At 30.2% G+C, this 18,907-nt stretch overlaps 3 protein-coding genes across 6 annotated transcripts in view; 1 reads left to right on the forward strand and 2 right to left on the reverse strand.

The window, feature by feature from the left end:
* Positions 1-1,798: 1,798 nt before the first annotated feature.
* On the reverse strand, positions 1,799-10,422 carry LOC126899339 (reticulocalbin-2-like). Its single transcript, XM_050674132.1, has 7 exons — positions 10,119-10,422; positions 9,651-9,842; positions 5,622-5,769; positions 5,317-5,455; positions 4,559-4,757; positions 4,328-4,466; positions 1,799-3,451 (listed from the first exon to the last, which is right to left on the reverse strand). Coding segments are annotated over exons 1-7 (966 nt in total). The 5' UTR covers positions 10,120-10,422; the 3' UTR covers positions 1,799-3,303.
* Positions 10,423-10,568: 146 nt separating this feature from the next.
* LOC126899340 (protein virilizer-like) lies at positions 10,569-15,047 on the forward strand. The gene is made up of 4 exons (XM_050674133.1): positions 10,569-11,496; positions 11,776-11,882; positions 12,389-12,524; positions 13,059-15,047. Exons 1-4 carry the CDS (start codon positions 11,425-11,427, stop codon positions 13,257-13,259), a joined length of 516 nt encoding a protein of 171 aa, XP_050530090.1. The 5' UTR covers positions 10,569-11,424; the 3' UTR covers positions 13,260-15,047.
* LOC126899338 (uncharacterized) overlaps positions 14,521-18,907 on the reverse strand; it is a 50,545-nt gene continuing 46,158 nt past the window's right edge. For 3 of the 4 annotated variants that reach the window (XM_050674129.1, XM_050674128.1, XM_050674130.1), the window contains one exon: positions 14,521-18,893. In XM_050674129.1, coding sequence (XP_050530086.1) covers positions 15,882-18,893 — 3,012 coding nt within the window. In that variant the 3' untranslated portion in view covers positions 14,521-15,881. The remainder of the gene's footprint in view (positions 18,894-18,907) is intronic. The other variant, XR_007702554.1, reaches the window with a different exon arrangement.

Here is an 18,907-nt window from a genome sequence, read left to right on the forward strand (position 1 = left end):
TTCTCAAAGTTTTTTACAAATTTTACTTAATTTATTGATTCAATAAATATACATTTTTGGACACAATTACAAAGGTATAAATAAATAGTACATTTTTTAATATTTGAACACAATACATAAAAAATAATAATAACATAAATAATACTAAAAATAAAATAATTTATAATGAATATATAATTACAAATTTAAGTTATACAAACAGAAATTTAATTAAACAAAACCAGTCTTATATCTAATAATTAGCACTATTCAAGATTCAGAGTCCCGGGAAAACTTCGAGAATTAGGTTATTCCCGATTTTCGGAATTATGTAGAAATTTTCCCGACTCATGTTTATAAATTTTATTTTTTTAGTTATCAACGTGTTAAGGAAAAATCCCGTTTAAATAAATCTACAACCTCTTTGTTAATGAAACATTTTTTTAAGTAAAATTGTTTATAAGAACAAAAAATAGGTAAACCCCAACATATTCTAAAAAAAAATGTTAGGGATATAAAATCGTATATCTAACCTACATACATTCTTTAATCAGTTGCGAAATTATGTTTATAATATTTACTTTGTTTATGATTTTATCTATTTGTATACTAAAAATTGATAGTTATTTTATTTATTTTGATTTAAAACTTCGGGATAAGTTATTATTTTTAATTTAATTATCGTTTCAGATAAAAACTTGGATCAAATTATTTTACTCCAACGATTATTTTGACTAGTGAACCATTAGCCACAAAAAGAAAAAGTTTACTTGGATTTGGAACTATTTTAAAACACGAATAACATCAAAAAAGATGCAGAACATGTTTGAAGACATTGAGCACTAGATGATCATCTACTTACAAATTAATTCGTCATCTGGAATCTGAACACAAATTTAAATATACAGAATACATAACAATGAACGAAAAAAAAATTTTAATCAAAATCAGTCAAAAATACTAAATTAAATTGAAATTTTTGAAATACAAACATGGAAACCAACATAAGAAAAGTAAAAAGCAATAAAAAAAAAAATTGGTATATGGATAGCCGCAGGCCTAATGTTATTCAGCTCAGTTGAGCTTCTTAAGTCTTTAGATATGGTTAACCTTTTACAACCCAAATATAATGTGTCTAGTCATTTAAAATTTAGTCGCAGTATCATACCTAATTTAGCAAAAGAACATGCAAATAGAATCAAAGATATAATTATGAAGAATAATTATTCAAATTTATTTAGAATTTATCCGTATTTATTACATCAGACTTGCGGAAATCTACTGCAAATTCAAATTTTATTTCTTTAACAATGCATTTTGTTTCAGATAAATTTGAATTTGACAGTTTTGATTTGGATGACAAACATTTTTCAGGTGTACATTCCAGATTGTCAATAACTCAAAAGTTTTTTTTTGATTATGACTTTCATAATTTATTTTTCCAAAATACATATGTTATAACAGAAAATGGTCGTAACATGTTGTCAGGTGTAAGACAGTTGAATGTTATAGGATTATTATGCTTTGCTCATACCCTACAATTAATAATCTCGGAGGCAAGAAGGAAAACTCTCCACTTTACAGATAATTAAGAAAATCAAGAAAAATAGTAGGCTATTATAAACATAATGTCAGAGCCACAACAAAATTGCATGAAAAACATAAGTTTCTTGAATTGCCTATATTGGAGCTTGTGCAATACTGCAAAATAATATGGACTAGTGAATTTAAAATGCCAGATCGTCTCCTTGCAACAGAACAAGTCTTAAACGATGACTTAACTACTGAAGGAGAAATGGATACTTTCACTTTAAATAAATAAATAGAAGAATATTGAAATTTATGTAAAAGTTTTAGAATCATTAGATCATGCTACAACAAAGGTATGTACTGATCTTCCATAGTGCGTCCAATACTTTTTGTTATTCAATGGTTATTAGAAGAATACTTTACTAAGAACCCAATAATTGGTTTATTATTTGCCAAAAATCAATTTACAACATCAATAAATAAATTCGAAAATTTTCTTCAAACATTATTTACAGTTTTTTATGATAGAATTTAGATTTAAAGCAAAACAAAAAAATACTATTGGTTAATTAAACTGGTGAGATAATTAAAGAATTAAAACCAGATTTACCTGAAATTCATTCAGAAGTATTAAATGACAAAATAAGTTATGATCATGAAGCTCCATCTTTATAAAAAAATTTGCACAAATAAAAAAAAATCACACAAGTTCAAATACTCAACAAATAAATGAGGATCCAGTAGTTGAAATGTTATTAAATTATTTAAATGAAAAAAAAAACGATTGATCTCAGTATTATGATGAGTAAGTTCCATTATTATGATGGAAAAGTAATGTTCAAAGGTAAGAATATAAGGTTTGAGTAAGATTTAACTAAAGTTAAATTAAATTATACATTACTTCTTTAGATTTTATTTACTAAAAATCGCAGATAAACATTATTCTGGCATACGTGCAATAGAAACACCCAGTGAAAGAATATTATCTTCAAGAAGAAATATTTCTAATTGTAAAAGATCATGTCTATCAACAAAACATGTCAAGGAGTTCATATTTTTGCGTTAAAACAAAAATGATTAAAGAAATAATTGTTTATCATTTATAATTTTACAAATATAGAATATTGGATTGTAAAGAATAACTTGATGAATTTTATATATTACTCATTAATCTACAATTATGTTGCGTAATTTTCTTCTTTATAAGTATTTTATTTGTTTTTTTACCAATTCATTTAATAATTAAAGTTTATTTATTTAACTGTAACATTATAAAGATCAAATTTAAAATTATTACAAGTGAAATTTGTCGAGTAAAATAATGTAAAATTTTTTTTTTATATTTATTAATATAATTTATGTTTAGTAGATTAATAATTCATAATTCCGAGTAAAATCCGATTCCTAAATGAATTATATTAATTCCGATAAAATCCGATCAAAGAAAAAGTCAATTTGAACAGTACTACAAATAATTAATATTATTGTTATTCAATATTTATAATTTGCTAAGCACAAATTTATCTAAGTACTGTTTGAAAATTCAATAAACACTTAAATACTGTCAATATTTTTTTACACAAATATGTATATATATATACACGTCTACATGACATATAGATTAGTATTAATATTAATTATTTTAGTTATATTATGTCATGTTTTTATCAATTGATGCTAAACTTGAATAAGTAATGATCCCTTTAATTTTATTAAAAACATATAATAATTATAACAAACAATAATACGAATGAATTAACTAAAAAAATACAATATTTAATTCATTTTAAATAATCATAATTCATCTTTGAAATCATATGAATAATCACCTGCAGAAACGAACAACAAATAGTTATTCATTATCTCATCATAACTCAATATACCATCATCATTTTTGTCTGTTTGTTTAATAAGATCTTCTGCTTCAGAATTGGACATCATTCTGAAAATAAGTTGTAATTCATCATCAAAAATGTAAGTTTTATAGTTATTTAAAGATAAAAATCAATTAAACTAATTAAAAAAAAAAAAAATTATGAAAATTTTAAGTGATTTAGTACAAAATTCAAAGACAAATTTAATAAATAATACAATAAAAAAAAAAAATCTTTTAAAAAGTCACCATAACATAAATTATCTCATTTATCTTAAAATGGATAAATACATTTTTCTTTGACATACCCAAATCTATAGTTCAAAATATTTTTTCTATAATACAAAAATAAGAAATAAAAGTAATTTGGCTTATTAAATGTCACATATATAACTTGTAATGAAATTGTTTTCTCACTTACAGAACACCCCCTATATAAGATTCATTGTGTCAGTTTTGAACTCTCATAACATAAATAAATTTTATCCAATACTAAGGTACTTGTATGTTCTAGGGAGTAATGTTAGGGGTGGAAAATAATACTCTGTCGCTAATGTGTAACTTCATAATACCACCTGTGCATCTTCTATTTTATTGTGATCTGTTTTCTTATAGCATTGTGAGGTTCAATTTTTTCTTATCAGATAGAATTACTATATTTATTTGGAATAATGTTATAATATAAAAGCTATATGTCTCGAGTAATTGTAAGAATTGACTTTGTTTTGAATTGTGTAGAATTTAAAATTACTGTATTGGGTTGTTCACCTATGTGCATACAAAATTATACCTCTATTTGATGTCATGAAGTGGGTTAAAATTGGGTTTAAAGTTTTGTAGCATAACAGAAGACAGACAAAAAACATGATATTTCAAGTTATATAAAAGCTTTTGAAAACTAATTAAAATTTAAAAAAAAATATCATCTTAAATATTTTTACACACTTGTTATTGGGCATTAACCATAAAAGTATTTCTTCACCATCCAAAATTCCATCACCATTAATGTCATATTCTTGTTCAAACTTTATTTTTTCAACTCTAATCCATTCTTCATCATTTAGGAGTTTGGGGTCATTGCTACCTACAGAACCATTGAAACTTATTAAGAAGATTTTTTATAGAACCAATTTTCTATCTTTCACAAATAAAAACCAATAATTTTTCAGAATTTACCTCTATTATTAATGAATTCGTCAAAAGTGATCTTTTTGTCATCATCTAAGTCCACCTGGTTTATAACATCTTTCAGAACCAAAGGAGTCATATATTCATAATCTTCTGGTGTATAAAATATTCTGAACTCTTCTAGTGTCAAATACCCATCATTATTTTGATCAGCAGCATCAAAGAGAGCTTTTTCTTCAGTAGCTATCTATATTTATAAAAAGAAAAAATATATATACACTTATTTTAGGAAATTCTCTCTGACTTGTTTAATAACATGCAAGTTGAGTTTTATTTTTACTTCCCCCACATACAAAAAAAAAAAAATTAATAGTTTTTTACTAGTTAATTGTAAAACTATTGGTAAATATTAATTTGGTCAAGCTTAATATTTTTTTCTAATCAGTATAGATAATTTAAAAAATCAACTAATGCCAAATATTACATTTTTAAAATGATAAAAAATAAGTGTCATGTATATGTCAGAAAATAATAACTTTAATAAAATATTAACATTCATTTTTAGGTATCCAAATATAAAAGCCTTTTAATTTTGATATATCAAAAACAATTTTTTATAATAGATACAAAAAAATGTTTTTTTCTAATATTTCAAAGCATTTATAACAAAATTAAGGGTATAGGTAAAAATTTAAAACAATTAATACAAATATGCTTTGACTAAGGAAATATTCTCGGGAAAAAATTTTAACGTGAAAGTAATTTTTGTAGTGGGATAATATAATTGATTTGATTATAAGAGTTACATCATCTTCATTGGAAATAGGGATGTCTTCTTCACTGGGAGCATAAGTGTCAATAAGATATTCTTTCCAAGTCAATAAACCATCATTATTTGTATCACTGTCAACAAACTCTGAATCGGATTCTTCAGCAGACAATTGCCTATATTATTATAAATATTTTAATGAAAAAATGTCTGTAAATTATTTGAATTAAAGTCTATGGTTATAAAATTAACATCAATCATTTTTTAATAGTTTTATTTTTGTAACTTGTCTAAATTTTAAATGTATAAAGATTAAAGAATATTAAATTAAATTGGACCCACCTAAAGGTTTCTAATATTCTTTGAGCTAATTCTTTTTTGTCGATTTGTCCATCATGATTTTTGTCTATTTCTATGAGAATTGATTTTAGTTTAGCTTTTGCCTCATTTGGTGATAAATTTTTAAATTCTTCCAGTTCGGTGTCACTAGCTGAAATAAAAACAAATAATTTTTTAGCTACAACTTTGAAGCTTGATAAATCGTCAAATATATATGCAATTAATATAAAATATTAGTCAAAAGTACTTAAGTAAAATGTTTATATAGGAGATAGAAAATGACCTAACTGACAATTTTCATAACATTTGATATAATAAATTTATCTATTCTTACAATAAATTAAAATAATATTTTTTATTACTTATTTTTAATAGTAACCGATTTTTAAGAATTTGTTTACAATACATTTATAATTAATAAAACAAACAATTTTTTTATTTTTTCTAGTGTGTTTACCGAAGTTGAAAAGAAATTATTGATATTGTGTTGATGTACTTTTTTTTATATCTGCACATTTAATTTTTAGTTCTCACTAGACCAATTTTAATGATCAATACATAAAAAAAAGGCGATTTTAATTTAGTTGAATCTATCAACGCTAAAACTCAAAAATTTAGAAAAATAATTCAAAATTACTCTATTCCAATAAGTAGAATTTTCTGCTTTTTATAGTTGGTATAACATTTTTATTTTATAAAATACTAATATTAACGAAATTCTATTAGAAGTATACTGGAGACAAAAAGCTTTTTAAACATGAAGGATTTGAAGAGACTACACATGCATGTGAATTTTTTTGTTCCAAAATGACTGCGTTCTTTAAACATATAATATATTTTGATATATTATATCAAATCAAAGCTTTTAAACTACAATATTATTTTACAATAAAAAATTCAAAAGTTTTACAAAAAAATTTTTATATTGAATTAAGAAAATAATTTAATGAATATTGAATGTTTGAGTGAAATTTTAAAACATATATATTACAATTTATTGCGAATTTAAACAGATTCGCTTCTTTTTATGATAGTGATGTGAATCACTATCAACTATCAAATGTCATCTATACTTGTCCCCCCAGCTATTTCGTCACCGCATTCAAATAGTGGCGCAACTCCACTGTGTTGAGTTATTGTTATTAAAAACAAATAACAAAAAATATGATATGAACGTAATATAAGAATTAGTCTTATTGAATTACACGCATAAAAAAAATTACAACAAAATGTCAATTAAATTGAAAGTTATGAGTTACCCGTTAGATTTGCGCCACTTTGTATAAATGATATAACAAAAAATAAATAAAGTTCACCGTAATACTCACTTTATTAAATAAAATTAATCATAATGAATTTCGTTTCTCGTCATGAATAAAATTGTTATTTATGAAAAGAAACGTAATAATTTTTCCAACGCTAAAATCATTAAAAATAAAACAGCTGTAATCTTATAATTTTCATTATGTATATGAACTCTTGCAAATTATATTAAGTTTTCGAAATTCAAATTATATTATAGAAATTTAGATGCAAAAAAAAATGTTCTTAGGATCAGCGCATATAATAAAGGGGTATAAAAAAAATATTTTGAGGAGTAATTTTTTTCGATATATATGTTGTACATCATGTATAACCTTTTTTTTTTAAGGTCGTGGTGTAGCGGCAAAGTGGATCATTGAGTCGCCGCCTTAGCGTTTGTGTTCAGTTGCCGTTTTTGGTGTTCCCGTATGATCGAATGATCATACGGGAACTTTAACAGCAATACACACTTTGCCCGTACACTGGTTCTCCCTCAACCATAATGAGGTTAAGTCAGGTCGACACATGGTGTAAAATTCCATCAAATCGTTAAGGTAGAATCGACTACAAACGGTTACAATAAAGAAGCTATGATGATGATAGTTAAATATTTTTTACTAGTCAATTCAGTTTGCAAATCCCTTTTAAAAGCTGGACCTTATGTACGGCGTCACCTTACAACAAAACTCACCACATCTGCTTTCCATGTATATTCCACAAATTATCATTTTAAAAATGTACCAAAGGATTCGATTTTTAACGTTCTATAAAGTTACAAATTAAATCGTCGAGTAAATTTGAATAAGATGATTACATTTTTCCCACGAACAAAAATGGAGGAAAAGTACGACGCAGGAGAGACAGATGCTGTTTAACATAAAGTGGTGATACTTATGAATATTCGAAGGTACACGTGTGATAATATTACGAGTGCAGTAGTACAATCTCGGAATTAATAAAACGGAGAAATTATTGTATAAGGATTAAAGTAATAGATTTATGTAAGCACACGTTCTCTCATTCGATAGTGTCGGCAAATTTAGTATATTTCGAAGCTGTATTAATACAATTCTTCTTTATTAATTTTTTTTTTTTTATTAATTATAAAAGAATTAAAATTTTAAGTTGAGCAAAGTACTTACAAGCAAATAATTAAAATAAATGTTGAAATTAGAGAGATGAAAACCAGAGTTTAGAATAGAAGTGTGTGTATATACGAAATACAAAGGTGTTCATTAGGATAATGGTAAGTATTAGAAAGTAATACTCAATAATTCAGCAGAAAGAATTTAGCTATCAGTTTATTATTGAAATTATTATAGTAACATTTTTTTTGCTTCATTTACAGGCACAAATAATTCAAATTATTATAAAAAATCATTCAAATATACAACAATGTATATAGAAACCGCTCACAACAAAAAACTACTATACATTTTTTGAAAATTTTCCTTTAATTACAAACACATTAAACTTAACTTATACATTGAATACAATGAACAATAATGTACTTCAAAAAATCATCAAATTATAAATTATTATAATAAATATATATAATTCCTTACCTACAAGATTACTAATAATGTCATGTAATTGAAGTAGCTCATAGTTTTCCATAATTAAATAACTACTATATTACATTGTATTTATATACCATTTTTTATGTATATTTTTTATCATCCCAAAATTATATCATTTAAGAGAAGAGTAGATTCAACTATTCACTCAAAAAAAAAATATATTTATATTTATTGTTACAAAAAATATTTTTAAGGAGAGAGGAATAAATTTACCCCATCTTTATACCATCACTTCTCCTGATTATTACTTCACTTGAATTGTTTTTAGGTGGTACATAAGCTAAGTATTTGATTTTCGTTAAATTCTCAAGTAGTGCATGAGCACTATAGGTACTATATAATATAATTTTAATGAAAATATAAGAATTTTCAAGTAATATAAAAGATTTATGTAATACAGAAGGGAACATCAAGTAATGATTTACTCGCTTTTCTAAATAATATACATAGTAATTAGTAAAATAAAATTATTACTGAAGAACTTTTAATTTAGATTGGAAAAATATAATTTATTAGGCTCGTAACAATGGTATTGAGCTATATTGAACATAACTTCTATCTAAATATATTTTAATTATAAACATACAAATTATTATAAAAATACTAGTCTAATAATTTTATAGATAAATTTCTATTCATTGGAGGGTATAAAAATATTTTACTTTTTGATAAATAACATTAATATCTAATAATTATTTAATGATTATATAAATTTAAGCTCTAAAAAATAACTCATTTCATCATTTAAAAATAGTTAAGTTGTTTTGACAGTACAAATAATACGATTATTGAAAACAAAATCATCAGTTATTATGAATTTTCAATAGCTCCATAAAATAACTTTAAATAAACAAGAATTATTTTAGAAAGGAATTTAAAAAAAGCTATACTTGCTACAAGTCAAGAAATCAATTTCAAATATATATATATATATATATATGCTGTTACTTTATAACTTATCAGTGTACTACTATACACTTGACTATGACTGAACATCTAAGTGTCTCATAAGCATAAAATAAATGGAAAAATGATCTATTTCATTAAAAAAAATTTCAAAATTTGCTGCGTAAATGTTATCTTTTGGATTGGCCCCTGAAATATCTAGCGCCAACACTGCATTGAGTAAGTTAATTATTAAATTATTTACTTATTATTCCAGCGTGTGGAAAATCTGACCGGTGATCATGTTCAGATAAAGACTTGCGATGTGCGCTCAGTATATTTTCTTCAACTTCATGAGCATTTGTTAGATGACTACCAAACAATACTGCCGCTAACATTTGTTCCCACACAACTGCCATCAAAACAAACCATACACAAACATACTTCATGACATACACTGAAATAATTCCAGTTTTAATGAACAACCAATTACATAGTTATTTTAACAAAAAAAAATCTACATTATTGAGAAATATAAAACTGAAACTATTAGAGTAGTTAAATAATTCTAAAACTATACATTTTCATACAATAACAGATAATATTATATTATTTTACACATATATTTTCTGATACATTATATCAGAAAAAAATATAAAAATATATGTTTAACGTTAATGAAACAACAAAAATATACGTTCATTGTTTTTAGTACAATTTTCTAAGCACATACTTTGGATATTATTCAAGTCGCCTCTACAAGTACGCGACGACTGCTTCGATCGTCGATCAACTTACTGAAAGTAAATCATCCGGTAACGGTCTACCAAGTGAAACATTTGACACACACCGCAATGTAACGATCACCTCAATCGGATTACAACAACACGACAGTTACCGACGTCGTCGACAATTTACATAACAACATACATAGAATACAATATAGTGCGCACGGCGACACCCCAAAACGTATTTATTGCACTCGCTATTTATAAAGAGCAGCTACAATGATAACAACACACCGCATCCCGGTCGAGTTTTGAGAAGCGGCGAATCACTGTCGGTCTTATCAGTGATAAGGTAGTCTATGGTTACGTCATGCGGACGTTCGGCGCAATACCAAACACCTGATGCAACTCGGATCGCGTGATACCACCTCCCGGACATGATATCCTTTACAACTACTACGCATTAGCGTGTAACGTACCAGTCGTCGTGATCACACCGTTGTGTCCGTGTTATTATTCGAAGTCGTCTTGTGATATTTTACAATAAAAACAAACGATGTCGTACAATTATGTTGACTCTGTTACATGGCGCTAGATGACTTATCTCCTTCTTTCTATTGGCGATTAAAACAAAACTCGTCGTGATCAGGGTACGTTCGAGTCACGCCGAACCATCGCGATGTGATAAACCGAAAACAATAACGTTAATCCATGTGACATCTTATGATGGTAACCCCTCGGCCGTTTTACAGATATGTGTCAATCGTTGACATCCGTATTGGAAATGATTTGTCCTGTCCAGGGAAATCGTCCGATTTCCTCCGCCGCCGACCGTCTGTCACCACCGAACAAACCGATTGTCGATGAATGGATATAGTTTTTTCAGTGTATATGACCATTGCTAGATTGGAATAGTACACTTTGTATACACCGATAGTTAACTCGTCCGACAGTAATTGTTATCGTTTCCATTCATCCCGTCGCACCGATGATCGCTGTATGAAACATTAATTATTAAGCTCCAATATCGAAAAAATTATTGCTATTCGATCAAACTGTTGTGTTCGCGTTCGTTTAGGTCGATTTGCTGTTGTGCTTATCGTCCGATTTTTCTTATTTTTTTGTCGCGTTAAATTATAGTTACGTCGGTGTTGTTTTCAATATTATTATTGTAATTTCTATTAAAAAATAATTATTACAATTAAATAAACTTTTTATTCGTATGCCATCGTTACATGCTTACAATATATTATACATCAAATTAAATACACATAAGTAAAATAATTCGTCATATCATCTCAAATTGAAAAAATGAGCTTTTCGACAGAAACATTCGATTTCATCACGTTCGAAACTTTTTCACATGCTTACCCCAGATCCAATGTAAGTATTATGGCACCTCATTCGCCATTGTTCTAAAGTGATATGAGTATTAATTAGTGTTTACTAATTGGTAAACTTAATATAACGTTTGACTCTATACAAATCTTTAACATTATTATTATTATCACGTTAAATGTAACAACTCGAGTTCTAAACCACTACTCTCTTTTGTATATTTTTCTCAATATAACTGACTAAAAATGTTGAGTACAACTAAGATCAAAATTCGTATCAAATTACTTTTTTTGAAAATTAAATAACAATATTTTTGCTTTACAGGAAATATGCTATGACGTGATACGTTTTAAAATGCCAGTACAAGTAGCAGAAATAAGAATTGTGCCTTCATCAATGATGATAGACACAATGACCGGAATTAGAGATGGGTAATATACGGTTTTCATATGTTATTTGATTTTTTTTAATTTGCAAATCTGTACAAACTACATTAATAATTCTAACAGGTCATATATTGTATATAACAATGGATGTCTTAAAAGATTTTTTAAATAACAACATAATTAGTTTTTGTGAATACAAATAGGAAATTGTTTCAAAAATTGAATAATTAATTATAAATTTGACAATTATTGGATAAATTGTCAAATCCAGGATCTTGTTTAGGAATCGTGCTGGGTTACTTGATTCTTCTAGCCCAATGACTTTTTTATTTTACTCGTCAAAAAAATTATTCCCCTATTTCTATGCATCGCTATGTTTTACTTTTATTACTATTTGAAAAAAAAATCTTCAACTTTATAATTTATATTACTTATATTTTAGTATCACCCAGGGAAAACACATAGTACACCACCTTCCTCCTAATTTTGGCCTTGCATTTATCTTATTTTTCTTTTTACTTTGTCCTATTTAATTAATTGTTAAATTGCAGAAACACAAACCCTACAGAATTTTCGGTTCAGTTTTATATTAACAACATTAACGATGAAACAGCCACAACATTTGAAAACTTGGGAAGATTTGATTATGATGAGAAATACAACATTGATTACAAATGCAACAGCAAAGTAAAAAAACCTCATGGTTATGTTTTTAATTTATTCAGGATACAGTTCTAACTAATTAAGAGAGTCTGTATACTGGTTCACATAACTATTTCTACTCTAATGGTCATACATAGTATTTTAACTTTAATTAAATTGAATATAATCTAAATTATGTTAACAAATATTTTTAGTGAGGTTGGTTTAGTATATTCTGTAAAATGCTAACTGAACAAATTTAATAATTGTTAGATAAATAATTTTGGTGAGGATGGAATACCCCTATTTTGATACATTCTAAATATTAAATAATCTATTTAAATTTTCAATTAAAATAGAATATCAATAATTTAGGTTATGGAGAGTGTACTGTACGTATAATTCTTATAGATTAAATTTAGATTTACACCAAAAATATTTAATTGACTCAAAATTTCTATATTTCTTTTTTTACGCTTGCTGTTATTAGTAATGAAGACACTAAATACACAACTTATATGTGCAAATTGAAAAAAAAGTATTTAATTAATATATTTTTTTACATCTAAAAATTTTCAGATTTGGTCGGACAGATTAATAGTGAGTGGACCATATACCTCTATATCTATAGCAATTTTTGGATCAAAAAACTCTAAACATTTGGTATTCAACAACGAATCAGGCAAAGAAACAAATAAAGATCTACCACTAGACTTTGATCCCAATTCTGTTACCATAGATTTCTCTAAAATGAAATTGAGCTCACATCGTAATGTTTAATTGGTGTATTTTTAATCCAAAACTTCATTATAACTATTAAAATAGTAGATTAAAATGAGGAGTAACCCACACATTATTTTTATCTGTAATGTAAATAATTATCAGCAAAATTCTAATGTTAAACTTTCTTGCTTGTTTAAGATATTATTTTAAATTAGTATAGCGCTTGTTTCGCAGTTTGATTTTTTAAAATTTTGAATATAAAAAAATTGTTATTTTTGCTTAATATGTAATGTGTGTCTTATTGAAATGTTTGTTATAAATTTATATATAGCCAAATTATATAATTTAAATATTATACTATACTATTGTATTTGTGTATAAGTACAATTCATACACACTATTAATATTATTGTGTTATTAAAATGTGAATTTGACTGATGGAAAACTCAAAGATCTCATTAAACTAATTATATTATTTATGATATTGTATATTTTTCATGTTCAACTTAATATTTTTTAAATATTACTTTAATAACTTAAATAGTATGTTATGGTTGTGTATTTTCACAATTTTAAATTTAATGGTAAACAAATATATTGTTAAATTTATTTTTAAATATCTTGTCATTTGTACTTAATTTTTTTATTATTTTATCGATATTGTTTTAGATTATAACAATCGATATTATTTTACATAAATTAATAATGTAATTTATACTGTTATGTTATGATTTTTTCTTGGTTTTTATTAAATATTGATTATTATAAAGTGGTGTAAATTATCATCTATACCCTAAATTCCATTATCTATAATGACAAAAGTCGTTATTGTCATACTGTATGGTGCAACTATTTCTGTATCTTGGGTTGAGAATGGCCCGTCTAGAAGAGTAAAAAAAAAAAAAAAAATTACTATTACTAAAAAATTTGGGTGATAAATAGTAATAGTTATGTGGTAAATCATCCGAGTTAAGTCTTAAAGACGAACTGTCATTCTATTAAAAAAAAATTATTTCGTGTTGCTGACATACTAAGAATTCATATAGTAGTAATATTTGAAAAAACAAAAAAAAAAAATATATTTTCCATTTTAGTAGATTTTGGGCCTTATTCGAACCAGAGTATAGATTTGATAATTAACAATATAATTGAAACAAATTACAGTTTACAACCAAGGGGAGAATATTATACTTTTAATCGTATAATTTGTCATACTAACAATATTTAAATTTAAACAAGTTAAACGACGACGACTTTGATTTAAATTTTAAAATGGGTAAAATGAATGAAATTAAATCAATAATAAAAAGCAAACAAATTCAACAACATACATAATAATTTATTAATTTGTTTTCATCTAAAATAATAATGCTACCTGGTGAGTACATAAAACCAAAAAAATATATACATTTACAACGTGTATTTTTTATATAACATCATATAATGTATTTTTTATACTAGTGATACACATGTACAGTGCAATATAAATAAAGTTACCCTTGTGTCAAACCAATACGAATATGCATATAATTCGAAACTGCTATATCTGTACAAATATTGAGAATATATTCGTGCTGTTTAATATAACAAACATTAAACATTACAATAAATTAATACCATATACAATTTATATATTAATAAACATACCTATAAATATATACGTGTAAGTTGTATGTGAATAATTAGGAGAATTTTAGCTTGACAATAAGTAATGTACATTCCCATTAAGTTATCAGCTATAAATAATGGCACAGGCACATGTACTTGCATGTTTTTTATATTTACTTATGAGACACACAAAACACATCCGTATGCGATAATTTTAAGGTACTTGTACTAATCAACTTGTAAACAACAAATAAATAAATTAAATAGTCCACCTACTTGAATACATTTTTTTTGTATATAAAATAACGTATAATATACGCCCTATAATGACATAACAATTATAAATTACAAAAAAAAAAATACTACTTTATATATTTACAATAACAAAAAGTATATATAATAATAAAACTTGTGCGCCTTAATCGAGTGTCTTGATAATGATAATAATAATAATTAATTTTTAAAACCAAATTAAAGGGTTATAAGTTTAAATAAAGTATGTTAAGTATTGTTAAAACTACTATCCCAATGTAAATATTAGAAAAGAATAAAATTGTCATTGTTCTAGTTTGTCTAGTCTACGAGCTATAAACCCCTCAAAGTCTGTTGACAAGTAGACTAACGATAATGTGATTACCTAACGACTATTGGCAAATACACAAGTAAATAAAAATAAATAAATAGAATAAGTTAAACGGAATAATTAATTGTGATAGTTAAATAAATGGTATAAGTAAAATGGTGTGGTACTTGAAAAAATTTAAAATTAACGCCCAACTCGACGATTAACATTATTAATACAAAAAAAATTCAATTATGCTATACAATTGTCGAGTACTGTTGGTGGTGAATTGTGTACAATTTGTACACACAAATATTTTGAATGTAACAACTAGAACTAAAAAAAATAATAATAATAATAAAAATAAAAGTCAACAAAAAGAACAACAAATATTTAACGGATGAAGGTGGTGGTCACGCGAAACTTGTCATTGTGGTCCAGGATTGTAGTATAGTCTTGTCAATACTTTGGTGTATTTTGGCATTTTTCTTATATGGGATCTTTGTTTTTTACTTTTTCTTTTTCTTCTTACCTCCTCCGTCAACCAACTCTACACGCCCGGCCGTTAACATCTTGACAAAAGCCGGTTTGGCTGCGGTTTCCTCTCCTCGTGGCCCCCCCGTCATTGTCGTGCTGTTGTCGTTGTAGTCGATGCATATTGGCTCACATTGAGGTTGGAACCTGATGCTGCCGTCGAACCGATCGTCGCCAAACACGAAAAACGGTTCCTCTTCGCCGTTTTCTTCGCTTCGTCCATCGTCTTTACGGTCGCCTCCTCCTCCCTCTCTGGCCGGGTACACCCGTTTACCGTAGTACTCGATTTGTCCGTTTTCGTTTTCAGCACGGTGGACAAAGTCCGCCGTGGTGTCTGACGGCCGGGCGAAATGCACGCGCAAGTGGTCGGACAGATCGCTTTCGGTCTGCGTCACGTAAGTGCAGAACGGGCACAACCGTTTCCAGCGTTTGGACGAATGGTGAACGGAGTGCTTGTCCAGCTCCGTACGGCCGCCGCATTCGAACGGACATTCGGCGCACTTGTAAACTTCGGCGTAGGCGGCGTTCAGTTCGTAGGCAGTCTGTTCGTCGGATATCTCGTTGCGGAACATCTGACGTCTGTCCACGGTTGGAGTCACCGGCGTCGCTGCTCCGTCGCAACACCGACGGAGACTTCGGTTTGCGTCAGCGGCCCGTTTACTGTTGATCGTTTCAATGCATTTCGTATGTTCTCTGTCTGAGCGACTCCTGCCGTCTTTCCCAGAGTCTTCTTCGCCGCAATCTTCTCCGGACACGACTGTGGCCGCCCCTTCTTTGTCCGCATCTCCTTCCAGCATTTCTTCTTTTATTTCCACTTGGTTTTCAATGGCCGCGCCGCCGTCTACCAGCCCGTTACACGCCGTTGTTTTGGCCGCCGCCACCGCGGCGCTTCGCAATTCTGCGTCCAACGCGTGCTTCCGTTGGTGTTGCACGTAGTTAGCCGTGTACTTGACCGAATAATCGCATTTGTCGCACTTGTACTTGTCGTCGGCTCCGTGCAGCGTCAGGTGCACCTTGTACTGGTCGCGCTTGTCAAAAGCCGACGGACACTTTGCGCATTTGTATCGTTTCTGTTTGGCCACACCGTTTTTAACCGTGGTCGGATAGTAGAAATTCGGATGGCCCAACATTTGCACGCCGAATTCGGCATCGGGACTACCCGACGACGCTTCGGGGCTCCTATTCGCCGAGTTGGCACTTTTGGTCGTTTTGTAGCTGCCAGTCGTGTTAGGACTTCCGACGATTTCGTCATCGTCTTCGAGATACTCGTCGTCGTCGTCGTCGTCGTCGTCGGTTGTCGTTGTGGTGGTGGTGATGGTAACTCTACTCGAGTCCCCCGTCGGAGACATGCCGCCGTCGTCTTGTGACAAAGGTATTGTGGGCGGTGGCGGCGGTAACGCAGCATAACCGCTTTTCGCGGCGACGCCCGTCGCGACAGCGCGGACGGTCTTAGGACGCACCGTCTTTTCACGGGCCGGCAAGTCTTCGTGCACAGATTCGTGTCGTACCAGGTTACCGTACGTGCTGACGGCATAGTCACATCGCCTGCACTTGTGTTTACCCGGACCGCCGTGCAGCGTCAAGTGATATTGTAGCGCGGCCGTCTTGAAGAACCGTCCGGGGCACCGATCGCACGTAAACTGTTTGACGTATCCTTTGGCGGAACTGGTTACGAGAGTCTTGGAAACTGATGATATTGGCGTCACTGTAGTTTTTTCGTTAGCGGAGTCTTCTGAGCTCACAGAACGTCTGGCGGATTCCCGTCGGTTGGACGTTGTTTTTGCCGCAGCATACTCGTCACCGCCGTTCTCTCTGTTGCGCTGCACTTTTTCTTCTTCTCGTCCAACAACAGCACCTCTTTCCACGCACTCTTCTTCCATCTTTATCGTTGACCGAGGAGATTTCAATTCGACCACCGCCGCCGCCGATATATCGACTTTGTCATCGTACTCATCCGGTTTCGGGTATCGTTGGCTGACACCGTGTTTTTCCAACAGCCGAACCGTAACGGATTCGTACTCGGGCCCGTGCACCGGCTTGTGTTGGTCGACAAACTGTCGGGTGCGAGCTGAAAACGAACATTGGTCACAAGTCCACGACCATCGGTACCGATGGTACCGACTGTGGCACGACAAGTCGTCTGCGTTCAGGAATCGAGCCGGGCACCGCCGACAAAACTTTACGGTACCGGACTCGGAGCCCGCGTCAACGGAACTCTTCTTTGTTTCTCCTTCGATTGTATCGTCTCCGTCATCATTAGTAGTTGAGCACACAGTGTCCAATCGGGATTCTAACTCTATCACATACTCGAGCGCTTTGGTTTGCACTAGATCACGAACGGTGGTGTCCACAAAGCCCACGGCGACACCGTAATCTTCAGAATGGACCTTGAGGTGCGAAGAAAGTACACCAGCATTGTTGCACATATAAGTGCACCGTTTACAAGGATGCATGGGCGAATTTTCCAAAACGCTAGTGTTCGAAGAGCTATGCAAGGCATTCGACGAGTCGCCGTCGGCTTGCGTCGCTTCTTGTTTTGGTTGTTGTTGTTGCGGATGATCCGAATGCATCTTCTCGTGTTCCATCGTGTTGTGACGTCTCTGGTTTGTGTGCGGGCAATAACGACATTTGTACACCTTGCCGAACGTTCCATCCTTGTACGACCACAGCAACGGTGGCGTGTCATCCACGTCAACCCCGTCGTCGCCGTTTTCACCGCCACCAACCTCTCCGTTTTTGGCAAACATTTCGTTGCGACTCGTTCGGATAACCGCTTCCTCCGGGTATAACTTTTGCGGTTCTTCGACCATGTGTGCGCACCTGTAGTGTTCGTAGAGTAGACTCAATTTGGTAACGTTGTACACACACCGGTCGCAGTTGTAAAGAGCACCGCGGCGAACGTGCAGCTGCTTATGAGCGGCCATATCACTCTTGGAAGTCGAATAATACCAGCACACATTACAAGGAATGCAGCGATCGGCGGAAGCCTAAATAATGAACA

Source organism: Daktulosphaira vitifoliae, unplaced genomic scaffold, assembly GCF_025091365.1.
Source record: "Daktulosphaira vitifoliae isolate Bord-2020 unplaced genomic scaffold, ASM2509136v1 Scaffold_2, whole genome shotgun sequence".
NCBI lineage: Eukaryota > Metazoa > Arthropoda > Insecta > Hemiptera > Phylloxeridae > Daktulosphaira > Daktulosphaira vitifoliae.